The sequence below is a fragment of the Citrus clementina genome, unplaced genomic scaffold (assembly GCF_000493195.1).
Source record: "Citrus clementina cultivar Clemenules unplaced genomic scaffold, Citrus_clementina_v1.0 scaffold_5, whole genome shotgun sequence".
Taxonomy (NCBI): domain Eukaryota; kingdom Viridiplantae; phylum Streptophyta; class Magnoliopsida; order Sapindales; family Rutaceae; genus Citrus; species Citrus x clementina.
In genome coordinates, this window is record NW_006262201.1 from 12,072,856 (window position 1) to 12,087,170 (window position 14,315).

Consider the following 14,315-nt stretch of genomic DNA (forward strand, 5'->3'; position numbering starts at 1 on the left):
AAGACCCCCTTTTAACCATAATACATTTTAAAAACTCAAAAAATTGACTTGAAAATTTATAATAGATAGAAATATACATATTTTATTATATTAAAATTAGTTTTAACAAATAGAAGCATAAAATCAAAAGAAATTAATTAAAGTTAAAATTATTTTGAATATTATGTAAAAAAATCATTTTAATATTATTAAAAGGGAGATATTTTATTAATAGTAAAATCTATTTAATCCATAAATACAAATATATTATCAAAATAAATATAGAAATTTAAAATTTTAATATTATTTTAAATGTTAAAAATAGTTTAATACTATTAGTCTACTGGATAGATTATATTATTTATATTAATTAAAAAATTTTAAAGTTAATGTTCTAATTACTATATTCAATAGGTATTATAGTAAAAAAAAAAAAGCAAGTCTTAGTGTCCTAATTTCTTCAAACCTTATGAGTGTTGGTGTCTTTTTTTCTAAACCTTACGAAAGGTTGTTTACACTAATAGAACAAAATTTTTCTCGAATGTTCGTAAGAAACAACAGTACAATAACTCTATCGTAATCTTGTAAACAAAAGTACAATAACTCTTAATGTTGTCTGCTAACACCAATTATTTATGTATATTTCTTTTTTTAAAAGCTCAAACAATGCGCCCCTTATTTTTCTTTAATTGGACAAAAGAAAAAAAAATGATTACGGAGCCACTACTTTCCAAATGACCCTATCAACAGCTAGTGACTCTGACTATAAGGCAAAATATGTGCTCAAAAGTCATAACGTTAAAGTTGGAGGAGCCCATTTGACAATAGGGAAAATAATAAATAATTAATTTTCCGTGATGCATGATTTTTCCAAATCTTATTTTGTTTTTCATTTTTTTTTTACTTTAAGAGTTAATTTTAGATTCCGACTCGTGATTTGAATTCAAATCACCTCTTTATTTTTAAAAACCTTAATCTACCTTCACTTTTTGTAAAGAAAATTAAAAAAAAAATCAACATACCCATTTTTAATCTTTTAAATGAGAGGTAACTTGAGATTTTCAAAAATAAATGGGTGATTCGAAATTAACCAATTCAAGAGAGGATAAATTTTAGACTACTTCCCTCTTGAATTGACTATCTTCAAATCACCCCCTTATTTTTTAAAATCTCAAGTTATCCTATTTTTTGTGTAAAAGATAAGGAAAAGATGGAGGTAGTTGATGATCTTTTTTTTGGGTCTTCTTAACAAAAATAGAATAAATTGAGATTTTAAAAAATAAAGAGTGATTTGAGAATGGTCAATTCGCAGGAGAGCGTTACAAAAATTATGAAAAATAATAATTATTTTTTTTACTAGTAAAATAGCAATTAGGAAATAACATCTGGGTGCAATAATTATTATTAACATTTTACTGCTACATAATCATAAAATCTTACATTTTATTATTTTTCTATGTTGATCTTTAATATACCAGTTATGCCCTTCTTTGAAATTTATAAAAGAGTTTATCAAGAAAAAGGATTTAACAAATAAATTTATCCATTTGAATAGCTGAACTCTTACACATCTATAAAATATCAGGAACGCCCTTGACAAAAAGACTATTTTCTCAATTTCCATGATAAAACATTTTAATGGTTGGAAGCATAAACAGGCATTAACTATAATATTACCATATTAGGCAATTAGTATTCTATATTCAAGGGTAAAATTCATTTTATCTGTTCAGAGTTCTATTTGTATTTTACAAGTCAAAATATGTATAATGAATCTTGCAATTTTTTTTTCCCAAAGCAAGGGCATAATTGATATTTTAAATGACAACTAAAGGTCAATTACTATTTTTGTCAAAATAGTAGTAAAATTTAAGAAATTTATAAATCTTCATAAAATTTACGTTAAAATTTTGGATATAAATTTTATGTTGAAATAACCCTCCATATCTATATAGAAAATAATTCTCAGGCGCAGATTTTTAAAGTCAGATTTCGTGTAGATTTGCTATTACACTATACAGTATTCTGGTTTTTTTTTTTCAACTAACACTATTAAACCAGTGGTGTAATAGTGAATCCACATATATATATATGAGGAAATTTTAATTAGTTAATTTCTTGAAATTTTCTTATCTGAAATTATTAAAAATGATTTGAATGTTTTATAATTATATTTTAAAGTATGGTGGCACAATTTGAGAAATGAGAATATCACCACTCATTTTTTAATATACTTTTTATTTAATTAGAAACTATTGTTCTTATCTTTACAACGTATATTGTTAATATTTATGGAGAATATCCATTTTGAGAATCACTAAATATTGTTAATATTTAGCGTATATTATTGTTATATATCACTATTGTTCTTATCTTTACAGCGTATATTGTTAATATAGTCTTTCAAATCATTATCTCTAGGCTGTTTCATTACTCCTCGTATAACAATAAATATTTAAATATTAATACATGAATATAAAAAAATAAATCAATAATATCGATTAAATAATAATTTTTGACAATTTTAGGACTAGTGTGCTAAATTAGTAATTCGATAAATTTAGACAATCATATGTTATAAAAATTGTTATTTTTATATTGGACTCGACTCAGATACTATATAAATTAATAGTTAATTTACTTGCAACAAAATTAATACGGTATGTACGTATATAGGCGGCTTTTGTGAAATATAGTTTTACTGTCTTCTTTTCTTGAAATGGTTGTAGACTTGATCTCATGTCCAATTTCACTAGCGTTTTAAATAAATTTGTGCAAGGTAGGCTCAATAGTACAAAGAATTAACGTTTGAGGCATGCACAAATGTCTAATTTCTTATTTTAATTAATAAATAATTACATAAATATAAGACTCCAATATAGTTGAAGTGGCTAGGTAAGTGGACGGGCATCTTATAGTTTCTTCGTGTTCGTATATTCAAGTACTGATGGATTTCTAGTAGCAAATGCAAGCAGTTCTTCGTCACCTTCAAAAAAGGCCATGTCTTCGGGGCTCAGAGTCACCCATACTTCTATTCCCTTAGCATCGTTTGCGGCCATTATAATAATCAAGTTTGACACCCAATAATTTGGCATAGTCATGTGCACTGGCTTTCCCCATCCAAAATCTGCAACTTCATAATATGGAAAGTTAACAAGGCTGCTGAAAGTGTAGAAATCGATCTCATCTTTTTCAAACTTGTCTTTAATTGACTCCGGAATATCGAATATACTCTTGTTTTTTAGCAAGGTTTTGAGACCGTTTCGTCTAAATTCTGCCTTTGCTTTTCTTAATGAACAAACCAAGTCTTGTAGTGTTTCAGTTTCCTTTTCACTCGCCTGCGCCGTCAGATACGCGACGGAGTTGCCCACAGAGTTGTCAGGCAAGGGCGGCTCGGCCACGGCACGCACGTCTATCGCCTGTACTGACAAAGAAGGTCTTGAATACCCGAGGTTTGATCTTGACGCCGCCCTTGCACACTTCCAAATCAGGGCAGTCAATGCCTCGACGCGTGTTGGTCTAGGCACGGTTGGACTTGCAACTTTAGCCTTGAGTTCGTCAATTTTCTTTGCATCAAATACAAACCTGTTGGCTTTGACCGGTGAAATATGTGAGGGTGCGGCCACGAAGGATTCGCTTGCTGGAAAAATCGTTGAAGTAACAAATCTAGGAGTCACTTCCTTATTATTGCTGCTGCCCGATAACTGATTATCTGCACGAGCTGTTGTGGCCCAGCTGTCAACGAATATGCGTAACGAGGCTCCATCAATGAGCTTGTGACAAGTGCAAACTGTGATTGCCAGTCCCCCGCATTTGAAAAAGGTAGCTTGTACGCGCAGCATTGGACACCCATTGCTTGCTGCTGGAGATTCTACGTAGTTAAACGGGTGAAAATCCCGTAATAAATTCTGATCAGGCTTTTGTAGGTATTCAAACAAAAAGCCGTTCGCAAGAGCTTCAACATATTCAGCCCCTTCGTCGTTACTTTCAATAGAGAAATCGTCTTTGACCCTCCCAGCAAGTGGGTAGAATTTTGTGAGAGTTTTTGATAGGGATAACTTGAGACATTGCGAAATCTGGTCAGCTTTCACATTACCGTCTGCTTTGTACAGAAAAATGGTGCTCACATAGACCGGAAAAGTGATCTGGTCCATGAGGGAAAGTTTAAAATTTCTCAGGTGTTCAGGAGTTGGGTTAGCTGGTTTGATGCTTTCTCTGGCCCGTACTAGTACTTCTAGTGCCCTTTCCATTTTAGGCTTTGCTACTTTTGCAACCGTTTGTAGACTTCTTGTTAGTAGTACCTGTCCAATATTAAAATATCAAAAGTTAAATACATTATACACATAGAACTGTAACTAAGAAAATTTCTATCACTAGTTTTGATTACTTTTCAGTGCCTGCCTTGTTGCTCCAGATCTCGGTTGCTCTTATTAGATGGCAGCTCCTCGGTAACTAGCTAAGACCCTTATATAGTAAAATTTGGTTGCCAAATTTGACTCCATTAGTTCGATTCCGTGGTTTGTCAATGCATCAACAGTTCAATGAGAACTTGCTCGCGTTAACCACGTGCATTGCTTTTTGAATTTTATGAATACGAATCCTCACGATCGAAATTGACATTGATCAATACATTAATTAAACGCACTTGAATATATATGGAATTGAAAGATAAATGCTAGGTAACTTAATATATAAATCTCAATTTGAATCTCAACTAATGTTGTTAGGGTTAACAAAACCTGGGTTTGAGCCTAGGTATGGTAATGTCCAGACCCAGCCCAAATATATTTTTTAGACACCCATCGAGCTAGATTTTTTAATTTGGGTTATTATATCAGATTTTATACCTTTTAATGTTATATATTTACAATATTTATTTTTTTTTTAATTTTACAATTTTTAAATTTATTTCTATTAATTTGGACATGAAAATATGAATTTTAAATATTTAAAAATTTACATAAATATAATAGATTGGTCAAATAAATTTAATTATTTAAACTAATATATATTTTATAATATTTTTTTCAATAAAAATAGATTTTATTGGAAGCAAATGGATTTTACATGTTAAACAAAAGGTGGATGACACAATTGAAAGATACAAGGCACGTTTGGTAGCGAAAGGATATTCCCAACAAGAGGGTATAGACTATAAGGAAACTTTTTCCCCAGTGGTAAGGTTTGCCTATATAAGATTGATTCTAGCCATCGTTGCACATGTTGACCTTAAAGTGCATCAAATGGATGTTAAAACAATATTTTTCAATGGAGAGCTAGAGGATGAAATTTATATGAAACAACCAGAGGGTTATATAACCAATAACCAAGAGTGCAAAGTTTGCAAGCTCAAAAAGTTAATACATGGGTTAAAACAATCCTCCAGACAATGGTATCTTAGGTTTCATGAATCTATGATGACTTATGGATTCTCGATGACCGAGGAAGGTCACTGTGTATACGTTAAAAGGTTAAAAGGTAACTTTGTCATCTTATCGTTATATGTGGACGATATATTGTTGGCTAGAAATAATATAGAGTTTGTTCAAACCATTAAGGAATGGTTATTTTTAAACTTTGAAATGAAAGATATGGGTGAAGCATCTTATATCCTGAGAGTTAAAATCCATATGGATCATTCTAGAAAACTTCTAGCTCTGTCACAAGAGTCTTATATTAGAAGAATTCTTGAAAAATTTTAAAATGGATAAGTGTAAACCTATGGATACTCCCATCTCTAAAGGACAAACTCTTAGCCTTGAAATGTGTCCAAAGACTTTAAAGGAATGAAATGAAATGGCACGAGTTCCGTACTCCAATGTTGTTGGAAGTTTCATGTACGCTATGATGTGTACACAACCATATATTTGTTATGATATGGGGTCGGTAAGCAGATACCAATCAAATCCTAGGCGCAAGCATTGGAATGTTGTCAAAAGAATTTTAGCATATTTGAAAGGCACTGCTGACTATTCTTTATGTTATCAAAGAGGTGATTTATGCTTAATTGGATACACAGACGCCGATTGGGGAGGCGATCTTGATGAGCGCAAATCAACCTCAGGATACGTATTTCTACTTAGTCACGGTGCGATCTCATGGAGTAGCAAGAAGCAAACATGCACAACTTTGTCGACTATGGAAGCAAAATATGTAGCATGTTCGATCACAGTACAAAAGGCTATTTGGCTTAGGCGCTTTTTAAATAATCTCAGGATCGTTACTGATCCTCCTCGGCCAATAATCATATATTGTGATAGCCAAGCAGCCATATTCTTTACCAAAGATGCAAAATACCACAGCAAGTCTAAACACATAGAGACAAAGTATAATTTTGTGAGAGATATTGTGGCGAAAAAGGAAGTATTGATGCAACATATATCTACACACTCTATGGTTGCAGATCCATTCACTAAAGCCATGAGACAAGATGTTTTTATTGCACATACGCGATCATTAAGATTGCGCAGATTATAAAAGTTGTACTTAATAAATTCTTTATGCAATAAAATTATTTTGATTTAGTCTCATAAGATACTAATTGACATGATTACACATATATGATTATTGAAAGATATGTTCTCAGGTTATGACTGACTTTCTTACACAAGCAGTCACTTCAATTATTAATGAAAGCAAGCTGGGATGAGACACAAGATTAAGAGAAAGTATTGGATACGTTCTCATGGAGCTTTTATCTTGAAAATGTCGCCTTAACTAGGTCAAGATGAAGAACCTAATTAAGCCAGATATGAGTTCATTAGGTACTTTATGAAGGCAAGCTTATTGAGACTCAAATTGAGTGCTCGAATAAGCGATTGATTTAGGATATGTATAGTGGATAGCTAGATATGCTCTTACACAAAGAGAATTCACTGTAATGCATGATTCATCCATGCATGCTTTTGTGACAAAAACAAAAAAGAGTGAATAAATCCATGATTCCTTATTGTGTAAGTTCCTTCAAGGTATAAGAAAGACCTCAACAATTTCCTTAGTTACCATCGACTATATCTTAAAGGAAACGATTAGTGATAGCTACTTTAGCATATTTTTTCCTTGACTATAATGTTATTCGATCTATGAAACATGTCTAAGAAATCAACCAGCCTAAAACTGAAAGATATGAGTAGAGTGGGAAGATTTATTCTCCTTACATCTAACTTATGCATTCATCGGTTGACCAGTTATATAATCTACCTAGGGATGAATACAATTGCGAATACATAGAGTGCACAACGTCAAATATAATTTTTCTTGAGGGATTAAATATGTTTGTACCGATGTAAAGGATAATGAAATCTAGGAAATATAATGAGCAAGTTATTTGAATCTCTTGCAAAAAGTGCAATTGAGATTTTTGGTCCACAAGCTCCAGTTTATATTGTTCATGGGTCACATGTTGCATTTGCTCGTATGATACTGCGATTGTGGCTTTATGCCCAAAAACTCTACTCTCGTTGATGTTAGATTTAATGCCCATGATGGGATAGATTAATCTAACGTAAGTGATAAGATAAACTTAGAGTTTGTCTAGGATTCTTATAAGATAAAATTAATATTTTATCTTAATCCTAATCACATAAGATGTAGCTTATCAAATAACTCTAGGAAGTTGATTTGAATTAAACTACACTTATTGTACTGTATAAACACTACATGGGTGAGTGATAACACTTACAATAATAGTCATAAGAATCAAACCAACATCAAAAGAGAGTGAGAGAAAAGGGAAAAAAGCAGTGGGTTCTTGCTTCGTGAATTGAGAGGATTTTCCAAATACCTGATTGTCCTCCGATCATCAGTGACATAAAATCGTGACGATCTGTTCGTGAAGGTTCCTAGCAATCAATTCATGTTCGTTGCGATCTACTCATACTAGTTCCTGACAATCCGCTTTTGAAAATTGGAGGGAGTTTATTTTTATTCTTGGAGGCTCGTGACGATTCGTTTCCACATCAATCAATAAGGTATGGATTTAGTTGAACAAAATAAATTGCATGATTTATTTAGAAAATCATCATTTTGAAGCCACAATAGATTTTTGGCCATGGGGACTGAGAATAGATGTTTTAATTTATGATAGAAAACTACTTTAATGATTCTTTCGTTGCTGAAAGATTGATTTTCTGTGAGTTGGCTGCAACATATCTTCTCCAAATTGATCAAATCACGAATAGACAATGACTCCAGCAAGGGAAAGACTTTGCAATGAACCCGTTCAATTGAACCGCCAACAAATGTATGCTATCATTCAAGGCAAATTTTTGTGGTGTATACTGTCGTTCAAGGCAAATTTCATGCCTAAATCAGAAGCGAGTTTGTCTTGAATTTTCTGAGAATTTGGGTCCTGTGTTACCTCAGCCATAACGGCCTTATCGAACGAATTATCTTCCATCACTTGCTTTGCAACTTGCTTGACTAGCGTGGTATTACCCATGCCGCCCATTCCGTAGACCCCAATTATGTTGAGCTTATCATCCTTCACTGCCTCCAGAACATCTTGAAATAATTTCATTCTTGAATCAAAGGCCTCGTTCTGCACTCTCTGGAGCAGGACGGTAGGAAACATTAGAGAAGTTGCCTTGTACCACGAGATTAGCGGCAGCTTCTGCGGCCTTTGTGGGGGGGAAAAAAATGGATCCAAATAAATTAAAGTGAAACGACAAACAATTAATTTTGGTCTTGAACGGACAATTAAACAGAGAATTTATTTATTTATTTTTTTTTAGGTCAAGAATCAGAATTTTGGCTATTAACCGAAAGTTTTCACGGGCATGAATGAAGAGCAACAATTGTTTTTAGAAATTATTTCAGAAGAGCGATGCAAATTGACAAACGATAATAATAAGAACACAGAAGTTAACAGTGAACAATAACTTAAAGCTCAAGAAAACTAAATGACAAGATTAAGACAAACAAGAGATATTTTTTCTTGGACATTCAGAAAAAACTACTATGAAGATCAAGGATTAGAGATATGCTATGAAGAGAAATTATTAAAGGATTTACAACAAGTTCACCTCTTCAATTATCTGGGATGATGAGCTCTTTATTCGCCTTGAATGTATAAGAACAATTTTAATAGCAAAAGATCACTGTTAACTGCAGAGCAATGTGTGAGTAAAGAGTTGATGAGAGTAATAACAAATGAATCGCAAAAGAAAAAGACTTAATCATGCATCCCTTTTCATATCACGTACTTGATTACTGTTGTCCTGTTGATGCACGTATTTTTTTTTTTTTCATGAATAATTGCCAGATCAGGAAAGAATTATTCTGTTTGATTGAAAGATTGTTGATTCCAATTAAGATAAGCTTTATAAGATGCCTAATGAAAGATAAAGCAGAAGCTTGGATAAATGAAAGAGAACCAAAACTTTTATAAAAGCAGATACCGATAAAAAGCCGAAAAGGCATTTTACAAAGAAGATCATCAAAGTAAGATAGATGATGACTTGATTTTTACGTTTTTTTTTTATTTTCACCTATTCTGTTCACAAATGATGGCTTAGTTGTTAGTAGTTCCACATGGACATTATATACAAATTGTTGTTATGTTTAATAGAGAAATGAAAAGCTGTTCATCGTACAAAATTGCATGATCAAATCTTGGATTTTTATTATTATAAAATAAATAAATTTCATTAATAGATAATGCGCACGTTAATGTTAGGAATTTGATCAGATGATCATATAATTTACTAAACTCTTTAAAAAGTGCAAAGTTTAAAAATAATAAATAAATAAAGAGTACGCGTAAAGAATGTTATTTGCAATACCCAAACTGAAAAATAGGGGAATGAAAACAGAGGAACCTCTCATTTTTCTTTTCTCTTTCTTTCAAATGGTGAAAATAATAATAGAGCATGACAGCTAACTACTTTCATTTGTAAAAAGTGCTGCCTGAATTCCTTCCTTTGCTAATTGGAACTATTGGCTTGAAGTAATGAGTTCTTGTTCAAAGCACAAATTTTACTTTATTTGATGATTATGAAGCATCGGTCAGTTGTGAATACTCATCCAAGGCAGGACCGCCCTCAGAATTTGGTGAAATAGAAGAGCTTCTAATGAGATTTTATAATCAAATCAATGTCTACTGAATTTTACATGTGGATAAATTGAAGAGTTAGAATGAAATGTTACAACTCTTAGGGCGTGTCGCCCACATTACATGGGATAAAAATATTGTTTTGTATTACATTTATGCAGACTCATGTTTGGCAGTAAAAATAACTACAACAGTATTGTATTAATGGACCGGGCTAATGCGGCAAGTGCCGAATTAGCTCGCTTCTTCTTCTTCTTTTTTCCCCTCTTTTTCTTTGTTATAATAATAATAAATAAATTTAACTTTTTAATTTCATTTAATATTATATGATATTTTTATTTTTATTTTTACATTATGATTATTAACATAAATAAATAATTATGATTATTAATATAAATTAATAAATATATAATTTATTATTCAATAATATTATAATATATTTTTTATTTTTACATTATAATTTATTAATAAATTTATAATTTAATATAACTATAATAAATATTTAAATATGAATAAATTTGAACAACATTAATTTAAAATTATAAAACATTAATATAATATAAATTAATATAATAGAATATATAATTTAAATTAATTACACAAAAATTAATACAGTATAATATAATACAGTGTGCCAAATGGGTAGGAAAAATGACACCTACACCGCAACATTTAGAGAAATAGTCATAAAGAACCCTAAATTTTCAATAAGAGACATCAAGATCCCCTTTTGGCCATAATACATTTTAAAAACCCAAAAATTTATGATAGATAGAAATATCGCATTTTTACAATCTATTAGACATATTTTATTATATTAAAATAATTTTTAACAAATAGCAGCATAATATCAAAAAGAATTTAATTAAAGTTAAAATTAGTTTGAATATTATGTAAAAAACAATTTTACCATTATTAACATGGAGATATTTTATTAGTCGTAAAATCTATTTAACCCATAAATACAAATATATTATCAAAATAGATATAGCAATTTAAAATTCTAATATTATTTTAAATGTTAAAAATAATTTAATATTATTAGTCCACTGGACAGATTATATTATTTATATTATATTTATATTAATTAAAAAAATTTAAAGTCAATGATCTAATTACTATATTCAATGGATATTATAGTAAAAGAAAGCGAGTCTTGGTATTCCAATTTTCTCAAATCTTAAGGGTGTTGGTGTCTTTTTTCCTAAACCTTACGAAAGGTTGTTTACACCAATAGAACAAAATTTTTCTCGGATGTTCGTAAGAAACAACAGTACAAAAACTCTATCATAATCTTGTAAACAAAGGTACAATAACTCTTAACGTAATCTTGTCTGCTAACACCTATTATTTATGTATATTTCTCTTTAAAAAAGCTCAAACAATGCTCACTTTATTTTTCTTTAATTAGACAAAAGAAAAAAATGATTACGGAACCACTGCTTTCCAAATGACCCTATCAACAACTAGTGACTCTGACTATAGGCAAAATATGTGCTCAAAAGTCATAGCGTTAAAGTTGGAGAAGCCCATTTGACAATAATAAATAATTAATTTTCCGTGTGCATGATTTTTCCAAATCTTGTTTTGTTTTTCATTTTTTTGACTTTAACGGTTAATTTTAGATTACTGACTCGTGATTTGAATTCAAATCACGAGCTTATTTTTAAAAACTTCAATTTACCTTTACGTTTCGTTAGGAAAATTATTTTAAAAAAAATCCATCAATGTACCCTTTTTTTAATCTTTTGAATGAGGGAAAGCCAGAGATTTTAAAAATTAAATAGGCAATTTGAAATTAATCAATTTAAGAGGGGGTAAATTTTAGACTACTTCCCTCTTGAATTGACTCTCTTCAAATTACCCCCTTATTTTTTAAAATCTGAAGTTATCCTATTTTTTGTGTGAAGGATAAGGGAAAAAATGGAGATAGGTTAATATTTTTTTTTTTGACATTCTTAACAAAAATAAAATAAATTGAGATTTTCAAAAATAAAGAGTGATTTGATGATGGTAAATTCACGAGGGGAATAATATTCTTTTATGAAAAGAAATTCTATTTTTATTTTTATTATTAACAAACTTACAATAAATGTACATAAGAATTAAAAAAAAATAAGGATGTAAGTTTGTGAGTAATGAGTTCATTTCTTTCCACATTTGTTTATATCTATTGATTTTATTGCACTCTAGTCTCTAGTTAAATGTCCAAATATTTCTGGCCAAAAAAAAAGGGGTCGGCTGAAATAGACATGACGTTTTCATACGCTAAAGTTGGAATAATATGAATAAATCTATTAATTATCCGATAATGACAAGTTTTTTTTTTTTTCTAGTAACATAGTAATTAGGAAATAACATCTGCGCCCAATAAGTATTATTAACATTTTACTACTAAATAATCATAAAATCTTACATTTTATTATTTTTCTATGTTGAGCTTTAATATACCAGTTATGCCCTTCTTTGAAATTTATAAAAGAGTTTATCAAGAAAGAGGATTTAATAAATAAATTCATCAATTTTAATAGCGGCAAGTGCTAAGTTACATTCAATGTAACTTACACAATTCATCTCAACCACATAAAATTATGGGACCTGCAATTTATGTGGTTGAGATGAGTTGTGTATGTTACATTAAATGTAATTTAGAGGCTCCCTTTAATAGCTGAACTCTTACACACATCTATAAAATATCAGTAACGCCCTTGACAAAAAGACTATTTTCTCGATTCCCATAATAAAACATCTTCATGGTTGGCAGCATAAACTGCTATTAACTATAATATTAGGCAATTAGTATTCTATATTCAAGGGTAAAATTCGTTTTATCTGTTCAGAGTTTTATTTGTATTTTACAAGTCAAAATATGTATAATGAATCTTACAATTTTTTTTTCCAAAGCGAGGGCATAATTGATATTTTAAATGACAACTAAAAGGTCAATTACTATCTTTGACAGAAAAGTAGTAAAATTTATAAATTTATAAATCTTTAGTAGTAAATTTTACGTTAAAATGTCAAGTACAACACTGATTCATGTGGTTTCGAATCCAACCATTGATCGATCTCATCTTCAGTCATGTTAGCACTTTGTCGGGCTGTTACTAATGTAGAGATAAATATTAACCCTGCATTACTATAAATGGCTGCATGACAAAAAATTATCAAAAAATAATTAAGCGCACAAAAATCATCTTTTGCAACTCGATCATACACAAGTTTGCGCAAAAATTCGTACATATCTTGAGAATTCTTTATAGAGTAAAGAGTTAACCATAAACTCTTATACAAATTTATTTGATATAAATTAATGTGACATGATTAGATTAATTAGAATAAATAACTCTTCATCCACTTAATTTGTATTTATTATTTTTTATTTTCATCTAACTAATAAATTTATGTCATATCATTTTATATAAAATTAAATTTATATAAAAATTTATAGTTGCATCGTCACCCTAATATAAGATTATGGAAAAGTAAGCACTGAAATCATCCGTTGACCGGCCCGACCACATACAAATTCGTACTGAAATTCGTACATATCTTGTGAATATTTATAATTTTGTACCACAGTTAGTAGGGTAGAAAGATGCTACAATTATTGACTCGTGGGGATAAGACAGTTCATAAATAATTGCAGGGCATATCAAGCGAAGGTGAAGCTTTTAAAAAACACTCGCTTCTTTAAAAGGATTGTGGGAGATTTAATATTTCTCCTGAGTGATATAGAAATTAGGCATATGCATGGTTGTTACTTAATGTCGCGCTCTAAAATATTTGTACACTCGTCTATTAGAAAAATTCTCTTTGCTTCTATCATTTTTGAAAAAAAAAAAATTGTGTTACCTTATAATTTATATTTAAAGTAAAATTCAAGTGGATGATTGGTGGTTGATAAATAAAATTTATAATAATTAATCCTAATTCTGTACAGTATGTAGGTACATTAAAAGAATTTCAAAACAAATTACAAAAACAGACCTTTTCTGGAAATTGTTTTCGGAGCCGAAAATCAAGACTGTGCAAAACAATAAGTCGTTGGCTTCTCGGCAGGAGTTCTTGAATCCACCATTACTAAACTATCTTGTTTCCCATTATATCTTTATTACGCCACCCAATATAAACATTTAAAATTCATAAACAATATTTCGGTAATATCATAATTTATATCTATCTATCTATATCTATATATATATATAAAGTTGGGACTTGAGAAGGTGATGTGGTATTACCATTTCTCATCTTTGTATATTCTCTATTATCTAATAAATAGAGA

At 30.2% G+C, this 14,315-nt stretch overlaps 1 protein-coding gene across 1 annotated transcript; it reads right to left on the reverse strand.

Annotated features, from left to right (window-relative positions):
• Window positions 1–2,891: 2,891 nt before the first annotated feature.
• On the reverse strand, window positions 2,892–4,262 carry LOC18041651 (BAHD acyltransferase BIA1). The gene has a single exon (XM_006431873.2). The coding sequence runs from the start codon at window positions 4,227–4,229 to the stop codon at window positions 2,892–2,894; it is 1,338 nt and encodes a 445-aa protein (XP_006431936.1). The 5' UTR covers window positions 4,230–4,262.
• Between the last annotated feature and the right edge of the window lie 10,053 nt (window positions 4,263–14,315).